The sequence below is a fragment of the Drosophila navojoa genome, chromosome 3, assembly GCF_054131105.1.
Source record: "Drosophila navojoa isolate 15081-1374.11 chromosome 3, UAZ_NAV_1.0, whole genome shotgun sequence".
Taxonomy (NCBI): Eukaryota; Metazoa; Arthropoda; class Insecta; order Diptera; family Drosophilidae; genus Drosophila; species Drosophila navojoa.
The window spans coordinates 29,666,294-29,684,282 of NC_142891.1; the positions used below are offsets into that span (position 1 = coordinate 29,666,294).

General features: G+C 33.0%; 1 protein-coding gene across 3 annotated transcripts; it reads left to right on the forward strand.

Moving 5' to 3' along the window:
• The first annotated feature begins 98 nt into the window (after window positions 1-98).
• gus (splA/ryanodine receptor domain and SOCS box containing gustavus) lies at window positions 99-17,584 on the forward strand. Of its 3 annotated transcripts, none has more exons than XM_089257688.1 (3): window positions 99-255; window positions 14,888-15,777; window positions 16,135-17,584. In XM_089257688.1, coding segments are annotated over exons 1-3 (1,032 nt in total). In that variant the 5' UTR covers window positions 99-253; the 3' UTR covers window positions 16,275-17,584. The 3 variants fall into 3 exon arrangements, with proteins under 3 accessions (XP_089113814.1, XP_017966400.1, XP_089113815.1); XM_018110911.3 differs by lacking the exon at window positions 99-255 and adding an exon at window positions 14,200-14,497; XM_089257689.1 differs by lacking the exon at window positions 99-255.
• Window positions 17,585-17,989: the final 405 nt, after the last annotated feature.

A 17,989-nucleotide genomic window follows, 5' to 3' on the forward strand; every position in this document is an offset into this window, starting at 1 on the left:
AACAAATTTTTAAATTGCAAATATGATATACGTAATTGAAATATGTACGTATGACATTCTTCGATAATACCTAGTGTGTAAAACTTTAAATCATTGAACAATAACATAATCTAAGAATACCCCTGCAGATAAATACTTTCTTTTTTGTATTGATTCCATTCGTTTCGGTGTGGAATAATAGATTTATGTTATTTTATTGTGTGCTACCGTTGTTTTGATTTTTTAAAAGGAGAAAGTAAAACTGTCGGAAGTAATGTAAGTGAATAAAAGTTATCAAAAGACTGATGTATGTAGATATATGTAATAATAACATACTCGTGCAATGTGAAGCGGTCTTAGTATTATATATATGTATATATATTAAGTATTACACTATGTACATACATATGTATGTATGTATATAATTGGTAAAGGATGAGATGCTCACATATTCAAAATAAAAACAAATGATATGTTTTTCCTAAAGTTATACTTAAAATGTAAAATATGTTTACAATGCGTATACACACACACACACAAAGAGAGAGAGAGAGAGAGAGAGGGTATTAAAATCGGGGTGTACCTAAACTTCTTTTTGGTCGACTCTATGTATGTATGTACATATATTCATATTTTGTACAGGGTATTTCAACAATTGTTTCATAGTAAACTTTTTCAGCGTATTTAGTTTTTTATATATGTAGGTCTATTATACTAGTTTTACGTACATATGTATGTATGTATAAGTACATACATACATATATGTTTGCATAAAGTCAAACACATTTAATATCGCTTAATATACTTTAAATAAAAAGAAGATAATACACGATTTCATATATATATATATATATATATATATATATATATATACATATATATATACACGGCCAAATCGACTCAGCTCGTCGCCCTGATCAAGAATATACATACATATGTATATAATTTGTGGATTTGTGGGGTCTGCCACGCCTTCTTCTGCCTGTTATATACATATGTACATATGTATGTACTTTTAATAAAACTATTATACCATTGATTTACCATTTTCAATGGGTTCAGGGTTCTTCAAATTTTAAATATACATATATACACTTGACAGAAAAAATATGCGTACATGCCGTACGCAAAACTTTGATGGTTAAAAAAAAGGGCTTATAGATGTGCTGTTGACAAAATGATATTTTTGATGAATAACACACTCATTATGAATGTTTACAAGAAATTTTAAGTCGCTATGTCATTTGGTTATTTTTCTATAATTCAAGGACTAAAAAAACATCGGATTTCGGACCAGAAAAAGTATGCTTTCAACTTAAAATCACAACAAAAATGGAACTTTTTCATTAAAATAAAATTAAATTAAGTAAGACGTGGGATACCCCTTCCTTGTAATAGTTTTTGTCAATCTCTTTGGCATTGAAATTTTTTATTTTCTGGTAATTTTGGACGGTATTTTAAATCACTCCTCTATCAATGCGTTTTTCAACATATCCTTGAATTTAATTCATCGTAATCGATTCCAATATTGCAGAAAATCCCAAATATGTTCAATAAGAGTTATATATGGCCACTGGAGTGGCGAGTTTAATTGGTTCTTCAACAATAGCTTTACATCATGGGCTGAATGCTTTAGATCATTGTCTTACTGGAACCAAAAGTCATCGCCAAACCCTAATTTCCTGCAGCTACTGAGCTAATTGTCTCTCAAAATCTGTAGAAATGCCTTGTGATCCATTGTAGTCAAGGAAGTCAAGGTTGCGCACTCCATTGCACTATGGGTAAAAAGTCGATTTTTTTGGCATCAATTGTAAATGAAGAGCTAGGAACTTGAAATTTTAGGAATATATTATTAATATTAAAAAGAAAATTAGGTTTTTTTTATAATTGGGCGTGGCATTCAAATTTTCCGCCCCTTTTACATATTATATTAAATTAAAAATCATTACATGTGGGTCAAATTATTTGTAATAACTTTTTTGTACACTTTTAGCAACTTTAAATTATATTTTTATTATATTTCATTCAACTGCAAGCAAATATTAATATTTGAAGAAACTTAGGGATATATAAAATATATGCGATATAATTTTAAACTGAATGGTCTTCATATTCTTCATCTAATTCAAAATTTAACTCTAAATTTTTATCATCTATGTTTTGGTCTTCACTTTCATCCTCATTTTCGTCTTCATTTTCTTTTTCAACTAAGGTTGGCTCCATTAAGCCTTCAAATGTTGCTGGTAATTGAAAATTGGGATCTTCCAAAAGTTTAATAACTTATTTTGGGAATTTTTTTTTTTCTTGTTTTTCTTTTCGCGTTCTTTTAAACTGAGTGAAGAGAGAAGTGGATCAGATGAGTCTAAAGCCCTATTAAATATATCAGTTAAATTCTCTAATCGGCTACATTTCCTGGCGTGAGATTCCTTATCATTTCTATACAGCGTGTTCCGGGATTCAGACGCGTTTTCTCCTAATATGCCAACAGGAATTATGCAAGTGCCCATAATTTGGTATCCATGTACCAAAATTTTATGAACATCATTGATATTTCCACTTCCATTAGGCCTGGGTTTATCCGCATGAAGACCCATTTCATCCCACAGCTTAATTTCTTGTTTACGCAATGATACCTTTTGTTTGTCGACATTCTTAACACGCCATTTTTTAATTTCGATTCTGTACGATATTTTCAATACAAACTCAAGGAATCGAATCCAAGCATGCAGAGGGCTAATTCCATATTGCAAATTTGTAGAAGAAGTTCTAAAAATTTCCGAAGTACCGAAGTACTTTCCAAAGTACCTTCACAATCAATTATCACCCTGCCTTCAAGCCACCTAGCATGATGCATTTTAAACCTTTCCGAATTCCGGTTGCACTTTGGCAGATGCTTCTTTATATACTCTACAAATTGCTTTACTCTTTTATCAATTAGATTATTAATATTTTCGCTAATATTATTGATAATTTTTTCAATAATAAAGTTTTTTACCGCGCCTTCTTGGCGGTTGTTGTTGGTCCATACCTCCACAAGCTCTGCACGACAAAGCTCGTTTTTAACTGCAAAAACTAATTTTTTTCCAAAAGGAACAAAAAGGAGCAAACGAGGTTAATAGATTCCGAACCTGGACATAATACACAACAATTGTTATATCAAACCTCTATGAAGTGGTGTGCTGCACAAAAGTAATACTCCACGGAACACAAGTACATTTGTTAATTTTTAGCTAAGAATACACATAGACAACACACTGGACAACTGGACAATAACACAATTACAATCAAAAAGTAATAGCAATAACTTATTGTACATACCATTAGGTACGTTTTCCATTATACACTTTTATTTATTTATGTTTACACAAAAGCTTTAATTTAATTGCAAGTTGAACAAAATTCCCCGCGCTTTTTATATATCAAATGCAACTATGCAACAGCTGACTTTGAGTATGTGTAAAATTTTAATGGTAGTCCCTAAATTAAAAAAAAAATACTTTTCAATCTAGTTGAAGTATATATATTCAATAAATAAAAGAAAATTTTAAATTGTAAACAAAATTTTTTTTGAATAAATGCCAAAAAAATGCACTTTTTACCCATAGTGCATTAGCAGCCATACACCCCCTAACCATCGCACAGCCATCACTGTGCTTAGCGGTGAGAGTGAGATGTTCTTTATCGAAGGCTGTACCGTCTTTACGCTATAAAAGTTAATGCCAAAAATGCAAATTTTGACTTGTCAGTGAAAATGACAGTATTCTAGAAATCTGGGGAGTCACTGATTCAAATTTTTGAGCGAAATTCATTCGTTTTATTTTGTTGTCCGATATTAGACAACAATCCCTCTGAACTGATTTTCGATAAGGTTTTTTATCGATAAGAAAATAACGGGACGCGCTAACGATTTTTAGTGATAAACTCGATATGCGCGCGCTATGTACGGACATTAAAAAAAAAAAATCAAGTCTCTTGCTCTTATATCTTCTGAGATCAATCGCGTACATACGGACAGACAGACGCACAGGGCCAAATCGAGCTCGTCGCCCTGATCAAGAATTATATAAAATTTGTTGCGTCTGCCCGACTCCTTCTGCTTGTTACATACATTTTAAAAAAACCAGTATACCCTGATTTTCCATTTTCAATGGGTTCAGTGAACCCATTCTTGATCAGGGCGACGAGCTGAGTCGATCTAGCCCTGTCTGTCTGTCCGCACGTCCGTCCGTCCGTCTGTCCGTATGTTTCAACGCATCGATTTCAGAAGATATAAGAGGAAGAGACTTCATTTTTTTTGTCCGTACATAGCGCGCGCATAGCGAGTTTATCACTAAAAATCGTTAACTCATCCCGTTATTTTCTTATCGATAAAAAACCTTATCGAAAATCAGTTATAAAATTATATCTCCTACGTCTTTCAGTCTCCAAATTTTAAATATATATTAAGATGCATTTTATACAACTTCGATTTTTGTTAAAATTTAGCCCCCACCTTTATATCCACCCCCTCACCATGGAATGCAAATACATTTGAACGATTTGATAACGTTCTGACAGTTTCATTAAGATTGTACGCCTAGAAATTAAAATATTCAACATATAAGTTCTCATAATATTGCCAACATTGCAGCGCAACCCAAGCGCATTCGCCTGTGTATGTGAGTGTGTGTGTGAGAATTATTATGGAAATATCATTTGCTCGAAGGGTTCAGGGGATCTCGTAGAGTATTCTTACTTGTTTAACCTGTGTTTAGGTAGTTTAATCCTTTTTTGGTGCATAAAGGGGTCATACATGAAGCAAACAAATTTGTTTTGCCCATTTCATAAATAAATACCTCTCTTATATTTTATATCCTAATCCATAAATATTCAGACATGTTAAAGGGTATTTTTAACAATTAATGGTTCTTTAGGAAGTGTACCTAAACTTTTTTTGCCGACTGTTTGTACATATTTAAGAATCCATATCCAATGTCCAATATATCTACGTATGTATATAAAACTCTAATTCGATACATTTGAATGTAATAATTACTTATGAGTGCTTCAATTAGTAAATTTAATATAGGGGATATGTGATCAATTGAATCTTTCTTAGGGTATTTTTTTAGCTTATGATAGATGTTACAGTTTTATTCGCGCTACCCGTTACAAAAGTTCGCAACGTACCTTTTCCAGCATAATAACTCTGTGTATACCACTTACAAAACTGGAATATATAATTTTTGATGATATATCACGAGTTTAGTGTGAATATCGGGAAAATTTAAACAGTTAACCATATATCTGGTTATACATATAAATACAGATAAAAAATTCCATGTCATACCGTAGACCTTACGGGTTCAAACCCAGAGCGTGTCGTAATTTTATTTTTTAATTGTGTCAAAATTGTTATATATTTAATTAAATGAGTTTTCTATTTCATTTATATTTTTAAATACATCGAAATTGAAATTTGAACCATACTAAATGTGCTTTTCTATTAGTTTGGTTAAGGGTAGTATCTAGTCGAGCGCTCTCGACTAGAGTTTTCTTACTTGTTATACCCTGAACCCATTGAAAATGGGAAATCAGGGTATAATGGTTTTGTTAAAAGTATGTAACAGGCAGAAGGAGGCGTGGCAGACCCCACAAAGTATATATATTCTTGATCAGGACGACAAGCTGAGTCGATTTGGCCCTGTCCGTCTGTCTGTCTGTCCGTCCGTCCGTCCGTCCGTCCGTCCGTCCGTCCGTCCGTATGTATGAACGCGTCGATTTCAGAAGATATAAGAGCTAGAGACTTCAACTTTTTTTTAAAATGTCCGTATATATCACGCGCAGATCGAGTTTATCACAAAAAAACGATAGCTCATTCCGATATTTTTTTATCGATAAAAAACCTTATCGAAGATCACTTAAATAATTATATCTCCTACATCTTTCAAGCTAGAGTTTCCAAATTTAAAATGTATATTAAGATGAATTTTATACAATTTCGGTTTTTGTTAAAATTTACCCCCCACACCTAAATCCACCCCCTCACCCTTATCTTTGTAAAAGTCGTATATCAAATACTAGAGACTTGAGCTTCGGTATACATATACATTTTAACATTATGATTACGTTCTGAAAGTTTCATTACGATCGTACGTCTAGAAATTAAATTATTAAATAAGTTTTCATTATATTGCCAACACTGCAGCGCAACCCAAGCGCAATCGCCTGTATATGTGAGTGTGTGTATATGCGTTTGTTTGTTTGTGTGCGTGTGTGTGTGTGTGTGTGTGCGTGTGTGGGTGCTAATTATTATTGAAATATCAGTTGCTTGTAGGGTTCAGGGGATCTCGTAGTCGAGCAGTCTCGACTAGAGCTTTCTTACTTGTTTTTAAATTAATGTTTGTAATAATTATAAAAAATTAATTTTACAAAATAAAATAAAAATTTAATACCGTTAATCTGAAAATAATTTAACCCCTCATATGTGTGTTATTAAATAAAAATATTTTTATTTTTATTTTATATTTTTAAAATTAATTTTATAAATTATTGAAATTTATTATATTGATAATTAATTTCTCGCGATATCACATTTGGTTTGCTTGCCTGCAACATTGCGATTGAAAGCAAACAGCACATGAAAACAAGCAAACAACTGACGCAATCAAGTAAATGGGAAAATTCTGTATTTAGACGACAAGCAAAAAAAGTTGCCGCACAGTTATTGCTAATTTTATGTTTGCAGTAAAAGGTTTGCACTCGTGCTCAAACATGTAAATTTTATTGCAGGAATCAACTTGCTTGCATCATGTACACCTATCTTAATGGTTTTGATGATAATGCATAAACAGATCGAAGATAGAGATAAAGGGAAAAGTGGCCGATAAATAATAGTTTTATTAAAAAATATTTTAGTTTGCATAACCAAAGCGGGTTATTACGTAGAGTATACACTGGACCAAAAGAGTATATTGAAAAATCAAACTTCTATGTGCTGTAAATTTTTATACTCATTCACGAAAGGTTTTGAAGCTCGTGTATAACTATGATTTATAAAGTGTTAAAATTTTCTCGATTCGCCCACTAGGGGCGCGGCTAATCGGAAAATGCATTATTTGAAGAGCTAGATAGCTGAAATTTGGAATGTTGATCCGTATCGACCACCTAATTTCACAAGCTATGATGCATATACAGTGGGCCAAAAAAGTATTGGCACACTTAAAAAATCAAATTTCTAAGAGCTGTAACTTTTTTTTGAACACAGATATAAATAAATTAAAAACGTCATTTATTAAATCCATGTTTCCTAATAATATTTGGTTCACTTGCACAGAACTAAAATATAAATATAGGCACAAATATTCGTCAAAACAGTATTGGCACAATTGACGTAAACAATCTTTTCCATCGTTACTCAATCACCCTAATACTTGGTAGGTCCTCCGTTTGACTTAATAGCTGCCTGCAAACGTCTCTTCATGCTACTTATTAGCCTTGACGTTTCAAAGGTAGTGATTTTCGCCCACTCAGCGCGTAGAGCCTCTATTAGAGAAGTCTTCGAAGCTATTCGGTGAGATATGATCTTCCTTTCCAACAGGTGTCATACGTGGTGTCATACAGGTGTCATATGTGTCCGGTGATTGGGGTGAAAATGAAAAAAAAAAAAAAAACAAGTATGACACTATTGATGCTAGAGACCTCAAATTTATTATATACTCCGGCTGACCACTCAACCGCAAAAGTTTATATCCTCTAAAGATGAATAGATCGGCTACTAGTAATCTCCTCTATCGATGACTTAAAAATAATTTGTATACCTCTTTAGGGGGGTGGCATATTGAAAAGTACCCTGTAATTTTCCCATTTTTGGAGCGTAAGCAGGTTAGGTTACTAACCGAAATGAAGTGTCTGAATTTTCTACAGTATCTAAGCTAAACTCAACTACTAAATTGCTAGTGTTCCGCAGTCGGTAACGGCCGATTTCAAAGTTCTTACTTGTTTTATCGACAATAATTGATAGATTGATTTTGCTTATTATATTATGTAATTTGAATATTCTAAGCAGATTTATAATATGTATGCTTTTGAATAATACAAGGATTTGCAATTTACATATTTTGTACATCAAGCCCCCTTCGCTTTAAGTATGAAATTTTATATATATATGTTTAAAGTTCAGTTTTTTGCAGGGTTCAGGGGATCCCCACTAGGTGAAGATTTATTCCCACAATCGGAGATATTTGAGAACACAGCACTACTATTATTTTCATTACTCTGTGACTACAGTTACCGTGCCCGATAAAATAGTTTTGATGGAGGTTGATAGAAATAATCTATTGACTTAAATAATAGTAAAATTGTATGTTAGTCTAATAATTATGTTAAAAACCAAAAATAAATATAATTTTGAAAGAACAAAAGTCGAGTTAGAGAAATAACCAATAATAAAATATTTTAAATTAAAATGGCAAACTTTGTATAGTAGGATTTCATTCTTCAATATTTTAATAATCCTTATGCAGCAACTTTATTACTCATGTTGTTATTTCAAACTTTTATTTCAATTTAAGATTTCTTATTTAAGATGTGTTGCAGGCGGCCTTATGTTTAGAATCCTTGTAGTGCTGGGAATAGAAATCTGATCATATACTAAATTTTAGAAATTTTTTTTGAAGATTTCAATGGGTTTATATTAGTCCATATATATATTGATTGAGCTCTAATCGTCCGTTCGTCTGTAAAAAAGTTTGATCGCGTCGATTTAAAAAAGTATAAGGCTTACATGCTTTTGACATGTCCATATACATATGTACGTTAAACGTAAATAAAGTTTGTTTTCAAAACTTAACAGCTTGACACGTTTTTTTTTTTAAACCCTGAACCCATCGAAAATTTAACATGCAGAAGGAGGCGTGGTAGACGGTACAAATTTTATGTATTCTTGATCAGGGCGACGAGATCGATTTGGCCCTGCCCGTCTGTCTGTCTTTCTGTATGTATCTCAGAAGATATAAGAGCAAGAGACTTCAAATTTCAAATACTAGTGATTTGGAATGTACATACATTTAAATATTATGTTTACGTTCTGAAAGTTTCATTAAGATTGTACGTCTAGAAATTAAATTATTCAACAAATAAATTCCTATAATATTGCTCACAATGCAGCGCAGCCCAAGCGCAGTCGCCTGTGTATGTTGTGTGTGTGTTGCTTGAAGGGTTCAGGGGATCTTGTAGTCGTGCAGTCTTGACTAGAGCTTTCTTGTTATTGATTACCTTTTTAAAATCAGTCGTACGTATTTAAAACAGTTCTTAAAATTTTGCTTATAAATTGTGAATTTTATACAATCTTAAACATTTGTTGGAGACTCCGGTTTTTACTGCCAATTGAGAATTAATTAGCAGTATCATCAAATATGCTCAAATAGATTCCATTAAGCAATGTATTAAACAAGCTGCTTAATCATTTAGTGCAGCGCGAAGAAACGCAATGCATTTTCATATACGGGACCCGTATTACGGGAGCCCACGTGTATTTAAACAATCAGGCGCTTTTTATACCATGAGCCCATTTTCAATGGGAAATCAGCAGAACAGGCAGAAGGAGGCGTAGCAGACCCCACAAAGTATATATGTTCTGGAGTATATATATTCTTCTAGAAACTTGAAATTTATTTTCTAGGTCCATGTATTTCACGCGCATAACGGGTTTTGCTTCAAAAATCGATAATTTTTCCGTTATTTTGTTATTGATAAAAAACCTGATCGAAAACCAGTTATAAATTTATATCTGCTACATCTTTAAGGCTAGAGTCACTAAATTTTAAATGTAGATTCATATGTATTTTATTAATATCGTTTACTCGAAGAGTTCAGAAGATCTCTTAGCCGAGCAGTCTCGACTAGAGCTTTCTTACTTTTTATACCCTGATTTCCCTTTTTCAATGGGTTTTGGGTTTGTGGTTGACCCCACAAAGTATATATATTCTTGATCAGGGCGACGAGCTGAGTCGATTTAGCCCTGTCCGTCTCTCTGTCCATACATCCATCCGTCCGCCCGTACGTACGTATGAACGCGTCGATCTCAGAAGATATATGAGCTAGACTCTTGAAATTGTTTTCCTAGGTCCGTGTATATCACGCATATCGATAATTATTACCGATATATTATCGTTTATTATTACACTGCGTGTTATCAGGTTAGCGCCCCCCCCCAACACACTCAACTTCAATACTAAATAAAATCTAAACCATCAGAGCTTCATCTTTAAAATTTTGTATGGGTACAGTCACAACGAGGAATATTTTTAAATAATTTTTTTTTCGCGATAAATTCAATTTTTTTAAGTTGATGACCAAAAATAACAGTTGTGTATTAAGTTATTATTATTTTTAAGTAATATTAGTACTGCGTGTGCCGCCTTTGTTTGAGATTACTTCAAAAATTCGGTTAGGAATGGAATTATAAAGTTGCTCAATATAATTCAAGAATATGGTTGACCAAGCATGTTCAATACCTTCGATTAACTCTGTCTTTGTACTATACTGCTTTCCGGACTCATACACTTTCCTGACCAACCATCCCCAGACGTTTTCAATGATGTTAAGGTCGGTTGAGTATGGTGGTCACTCCATGAGATCAACTTTTTGACCCTGAATCCAGGACTTCGCGGATCGGACGGTGTGAATTGGGGCATTATCGTGCTGGAAAGTCCACTGCAGGTCTTGAAAAAGGTTTTGGAAATGTGGAAAATCATTTCTTAAAACGATGTTATAGTCCTGTGCATTCATAGGCGATGTCAAAAATCGAAGCTTGCAAGTGCCGTAGTAAGATATTGCTACCTACACCAATACCACACCACCGCCCTGCCGCCAGCTTGGCAACTGTTCCAAATAATGTTATTCCAAATTGAATTTTTCTCATCAGACAAGACAACATGCTGGCATTGGGTAGACCACGTCATGGTCACCCAGACAAAATCGTATTTCTTTTCTCAGCATATTGACTGGTGTTTTTTTTTTATTTCAGTCTCTTTATGTTATTAGCTTTCTTAATTACTCTTTGAACCGTTGATAAGCTCGTCTTAACACCGGTTTTATCCCTTATCTTAGTGGCCGATTCATGGAATTTCGAAGCTTCCCAAACTAATGCTCATCTATTTGCGTCTGAAATTTATTTAAAGATATTGAGTACTTTGAGCGTCACAAAAAATTTGGTGAGTGTAACCGTCAAATTAGGCAAGATAACTACAATTGCATTTGGGGGCGCTAATCTGATGACACAAAATAAGTGAACGTATTCTTTGTGAAAATAAAGAAGAATAGAAAATAAAACATACGGGTTTCCTCTCGAGCATTTTTTTTTATGAGAGACATCTCATATGATGATAATAAAATGAAAACAAAAACTAAGAAGTTGCGTGCAATAGGGAAAGAGAAAAATGTAAAAGAAAACAAATAAGAAAACTCTAGTCGAGACTGCTCGACTAGGAGATACCTTGAACCCTCCAATCTGATACTCTACTCACGCTACACTTCGTTTAGGCACACATACATACACACGCACGTATTAGAACGCGCTCTGCTAACTGCGCAGTAAGCAGCGACTGCGCCTCGGCTGCGCTGCAGTGTGTTCAATTTTAAACGAATTTATTTGTTGAATAATTTATTTTCTAGACGTCCAATCTTAATGAAACTTTCAGAACATACTCATGATGTTCAAATGAATGTACATTCCAAAGCACAAGTCTCTAGTACTTGAAATACGCCTTTTACAAAGTGAGGGTAAGGGGGTGAATTTAGGGGTGGGGGTAAATTTTAACAAAAACCGAAATTATATCAAATACACATAAGTCTACATTTAAAATTTGGAAGCTGTAGCTCTAAAGGTGTAGGCGCTATAATTAAGGTTTTTAATCGATAAGGTTTTTAATCGATAATAAAATATCGCGAGTTGTTATAGATTTTTAGTGATAAACTCGATATGCGCGTGATACACACGGACCTAAGAAAAACAATTTCAAGTCTCTAGCTCTTATATCTTCTGAGATCGACACGTTCATACATACGGACAGACAGACGGACAGGGCTAAATCAATTCTGCTCGTCGCCCTGATCAAGAATATATATACTTTGTGGGGTCTGCCACACCTCCTTCTGCCTGTTACATACATTTTAACAAAACCATTATACCCTGATTTCCCATTTTCAATGGGTTCAGGGTATAATGAATGTAAGGTGCGCGCTAACGTGCAGTGTATATCGACCTTTTCGAAAGCTAGATATTTAATTATATATCTTAGACATTTATTTTTATATTATTTCGATATATTTTGTAATTTAGCCCCCGCCCCCTCACCATCACCTTTGTAAATGGCGTATATCAAATACTAGAGACTTGTGCTTTTGCATATATGTACATACACTTTAGTTGTATGATAACGACCTGGAAGTTTTATGAGCATAGCTTATCAACAAGACAAGTTATTAAGCAATAGAGTGTCCATAGTAAGCCCAATCTGCAGCCAATGCGTGTTTGTGCTTGCACCCCTATGTTTTTCTTTGCGTGAGTGTATGTGTTTCTTTTGTAGGTAGAAAGATTCGAAGAATTTTGTGAAATATCAATTCTTCCTGAGACTGCTCGACTAAGAAACTCCCTGAACCCTTCGACGAATTGATATATCAAAAATTATTCGGACATGTGTGCACACACGCACAGTGCAGTGTGGGCTTGCTATGGAAACTTAATTGTTTAATCATTTTTCTTGCAAGTGGGCTATTTTCATGAAACAGATTATGATTATAATATAGATACGTATTAGAGGTCTGCATGGGTATACTTCTTTGTGGTCGTCTTCCAAATATACTGATATTTGCATGTGTTTGAGCATCGCAAGCATTGCTGCAAAACGAAACGAATGGTACTGAAAGTCGCCAAGTATTCTGTTTTACTTTACTTCCTACGCTTTGAGCAAAAAAGTATAAAAAATTGTACGGTATTTTTATAGCGCGTTGAGCGCCGTTGTTGAGCAAAAATAAGGATAGAATTGGCTAAGAATTGAAAATAAATGCTGAAATAGCAAGTAAGCAAACTCACAATGTTTTATATTCTAGACAGTAATATACTGCAATATTAAGTACGATATAAACTTAAAAAGATGAAAATGTGTTTGTGTATTTAATAGTAATATTAATAATCTAGCTTGAAACAGTCTATGGTGCCAGCATTAGCTGATAGCTAAATCGAAAACAAAACTTGAATTATGCTTTATCGTTTCTTTCATTCGTTGCTTTTTTACTGTGCAGGCATGTGCATATCGAACTTTTCGGTATGTAAGTATAGCTCGTTTTGCTAGTTCGTCCGCGATGCTTGGGCTTACAATATTAAAAAAAAAAAAAAAAACAACAACCAGACAGTCAGACAGCAAGCAGTATTTGAAATACGCCTTTTGCAGATGACGGTGAGGATGTGGATATAGGTATGGGGGGTAAATTACAAGAATCGAAATTTTATAAAATACATATGTCTAAATTTAAAATTTGGAAGCTCTGGCTCTATTGGTGTTGGAGATATGATTAACAAACTAATTTTTGATAACGTTTTAATCGATAACAAAAGATCGAGAGTTGTTATCGTTTTTTTTAGAAAAACTCAATACGCGCGTGATATACACGGACCTAGGAAAAGTCTGTGCAAGCTATTATATCTTATGAGATCGACGGGTTCATACATGCGGGCGGATGAACAGACAGACGGACAGGACTAAATAGACTAAGCTCGTCGGCCTGATACACAATATATGTATACCACGCCTTCTTCCGCCTGTTACATACATTTCAACAAAACCATTATACCATGATTTCCCATTCTCAATGGGTTCAGGGTATATAACCTTTATTGTGGATGGACTATCTTCATGATACTTTTAGATTATGATTATATATACATATGTATGCATTTGCCAAAGCGTAAGTCATCAATTTTTTTAAAGTCACCAAACTTTTCTTGTATTTAAAAATGTTCCGTAATTACATACTGTTTCGACAAAATGTATCGATTGTATATGTATATTGTATGTACAAATTGTTTTATACAATTAGATAAAATTTTAAAAGCAAAATTCAATAAGTTTTCGATAAATATGCGCCGTGTGTTTAGGAAAGATTTAATGTTCACAGAGTGTTCGTATAACTGAAATTCGTATATTATTTGGTTCACCCTGTGATCATATATACAAAATCAAGTACATGTGTATATGTGTTTAAGCAACCTTGACAACTCGTATTGAAGTTTGGTAAGCGGGGTTGAGTGCAGAAGGTGATTTGAATAAATCAAGAAAATTTAATTTTTCAATCACTATACGCGCATTTTTATATATATTATGTTATATTATAAATGCATACAAGTATAGAAACAAAATTGCATTGTATGTGATAAAACAGCCGTAAATTAGTGAAGTTCCGTAGCTGACGCCATTTTGTATTTACATATTTGGAACAGCCAGTTGAAGTAATTGTAAATGGAACTTGGGAAAAAAAGGTAACATTTGTTTATATATATTAAGCATACATACACATATATGTATAGGCTGATATAATTAATTTAAACTTATAGCTTCAAAATTATTCCTTTAGTGTGGGTGAGTGTGTTTGTTTTTTTGTGGCTGTGTCTATGAAATGAACGCATAACTATGTACATATGTATGTATGTCTACTTGAGTTTATCTCTTCGATTTTATTGTAACTAAAAATCTTTATGTACACTTATACATAATAAGTGCGTATTTCGTTTAAATGAAAATTTGACTTTTTAGTTATACGGTTTTTATATATGTAATCAAATAAAATTATCATTTATAATGACCATGTACCTATATGTGCATAAGTTTTTGTAGTTAATAACATATAAATTAATTTGGAATCTTTTCAGGTATAAGGGTGGTCGGACACCTTCAGTTAGGTCAAGTGATAGGCGACGTCCTCAAAGTTTTTCTGCATCATCTACACTATCCCCGCGAGTTGTGCTATCTCGTTTAGAACCTAGGGATTTTGAACGTCTTCGACTATCTTATAAAGTTGCTATTGACCAAAGGAGATCTCGAAGCTGCCGTGGCATGAACATGGGTCAAAAAATTAGTGGCGGCGTTAAAACAGTTAACCGTAATGATTCTCAGGCGACGTTTAAGCCAATTATACCAAGAGAACTGCAAGCGGATTTCTTAAAACCTGCTCGGATTGATATTTTGCTGGATATGCCCCCAGCAAATCGAGAAGTTCAACTGAAACATTCATGGAACTCAGAGGATAGATCGTTAAATATATTCGTAAAAGAAGATGATAAATTGACATTTCACAGACATCCCGTCGCACAAAGTACTGACTGCATTCGCGGAAAAGTGGGGCTTACAAAAGGATTACATGTGTGGGAGATATATTGGCCAACAAGGCAAAGGGGTACTCATGCAGTTGTAGGGGTTGCATCAAGCGATGCACCCTTGCACTCTGTTGGGTACCAAAGTTTAGTTGGATCTACTGACCAGAGTTGGGGCTGGGACTTGGGCAGAAATAAACTTTATCATGACTCGAAGAATTCGGCTGGCGTCACATATCCGGCAATTTTAAAAAATGATGAAGCTTTTTTGGTCCCAGACAAATTTTTAGTTGCTTTAGATATGGACGAGGGAACATTAAGCTTTATTGTTGATCAGCAATATCTAGGCATTGCATTTAAAGGCCTCAAAGGAAAAAAACTATATCCAGTTGTTTCAGCTGTATGGGGACACTGCGAGATAACAATGCGTTATATCGGTGGATTAGATCGTAAGTATAAAATTCAGGTACACACCATTCATTTATTACTCATGAATGGGCTAAAACTATTCAAAATTGTTTCTGAGGATATCTAAAATATTCCTATTTCGCATTTGCTAATGGCATAACTTTGTTCCTATAGTTAAATTTGAAGATATAAATTTGTGTGTAGTATTTTTTTAGTGTTCACAAATATTTTTAAATATTTCTAGTTTAATACACTTGAAATTAACATTTGTTATCTACTGTGTATTAAGTTAGAAATATTTAAGAACACTTCTGAATATTAAATGAAATACTTGTATAATGCATATATGCTTAATTATATACTTTAATTATTTATATTATTATTTAATTTTTTTCCAGCTGAACCTTTGCCATTAATGGATCTTTGCCGGAGGTCGATTCGACAGAAAATTGGTCGAGTAAATTTGGAAGAGCGTATACAACAATTACAGCTTCCACAGTCTATGAAAACTTATTTACTGTATAAAAATCGTAGATAATATTTTTAAATCGGGATAATATAAGTTATCATTTTGCATCTCTACTGCATGTGATGGCGAGTTTAAGGCAAATAGTATTAGTTCGTAATAGTCTTAATCAATGTTAGTTTTTGTCATCAAGAAATATATAGAAGTATATAATTGTAACTATACTTTATTTTCGTTTTCCTATTTGTATTGTAAATTAAGTCAATATGAATGATATTTAATATAATCACAAATCCTTTGAAAAAAATGTACTATTCTATTCAATTGGCAAGAGTAAACTAAGCGAATAAATACAAATATAAAAGAAGAAATAATTGAATAAAAACGACGAAAACCTCGTGGTATATTCAAAAGCATACAACTGTACCATAATATAATAGATATAGGATCCATTTTAAGTACGTTTAAACATAGTTTAACATTTAATTTTGCTTGAGAGCGTGTTCAGATTTATAATTTAGTATAATATAAAAAATGTACATATATATATGGAAAAAACAAAATGAGTTTTTTAAAACATCTATGTGTAAAAATAATTATATATATCCTTAAATTTAGATTTTAATATGAATCTTGGCATATATATTGATAGGGTGAACAAAACGCATGTACATATGTACTCAATAGAGCGTAATTCCACAGGCGGACTTTAGAGTAATCAAATATAAGTCTTTTAAAACATAAAGGTGCAATAATAATTTCAAAGCAACAAACATGTTTTTAATTGCTAACAGTACTGATTTGAACGATACTCAAACAAGAAAACATTATTGTATCAAAAAAAGAAACAAACAATAATAATAAATAAAAAAAACCTAATTTTCATTTTGAACGATTAGCAAAATCTAAAAATATATGAATCCCAACATTTGTAGTATTCATTTTTATTGGAGTAAAGCTGTTAATTCTAAAAATTATTTGCGAAGTATTAGTAAATATAAAATAAAATGCTGACATTCAGTTAATAACTAAAAATATCTCAAAAATACGAATTAATTTCAAGCGGTTTGAATTAATCTGGGGACACTATTAAAAATGAAAAAGCTAATAATAGAAATATAAAATCACTTGTAAGCATTATTCATAGATCGTTTTGACACTCCAGTTGAATTGACAGGGAGTATATCTTATTATGGGAATAATTCATGAGACGATTCATATTTTAGTCAGTAATATACATTTTTTTTTTAATTTTCATGGACACTAGTTTATCCCAACATATGTACTTATATTAAAATTTATATGGTATATACTTAATTTAACTTTTACATTTTATGACACTTAATAAAGACTTAATTACACTGAAAATGAATTAAATACTTTTTATATGGGCGAGAAGCTATAAAAATCGTGTTGTGATGCACGAACCCCATAATGATCTAGTAGTTTTATACCCTATTATATGAATGTAACAGAAGGTTGAGGAAGAAGTTGAGTCGATTTGGCCCCGTCTGTTTGTCCGTGTGTTATTACCGTAACCGTTGTTTCGTTGATTTCCTCTACCATGCTAATAACCTCGGTTACCCCTATTATAGCTATTATTCATTCGCCTATTTGTATAGCGCATTTTGTTGCTGACCTGAGGCTTCTGTGCAACTGTTCACGAACTTGGACAAGGCTGCACCCATGTTGGACTAGTGTCCTACTTCCATTATGACTTACTTTTTCATTGGAGCAGTTCTTGATCAGTGCTTTTACTACATGTTGTGTGGAATATTTCTCTCTGA

Bases quoted from the DNA above. Each gene is read 5' to 3' on its own strand.
- gus (XM_018110911.3), top strand. From the start codon at position 14,478: ATGGAACTTGGGAAAAAAAG. The intron at 14,498-14,887 runs GTAACATTTGTT...GAATCTTTTCAG, and splicing joins ATGGAACTTGGGAAAAAAAG to GTATAAGGGTGGTCGGACAC. The intron at 15,778-16,134 runs GTAAGTATAAAA...ATTTTTTTCCAG, and splicing joins TTATATCGGTGGATTAGATC to CTGAACCTTTGCCATTAATG.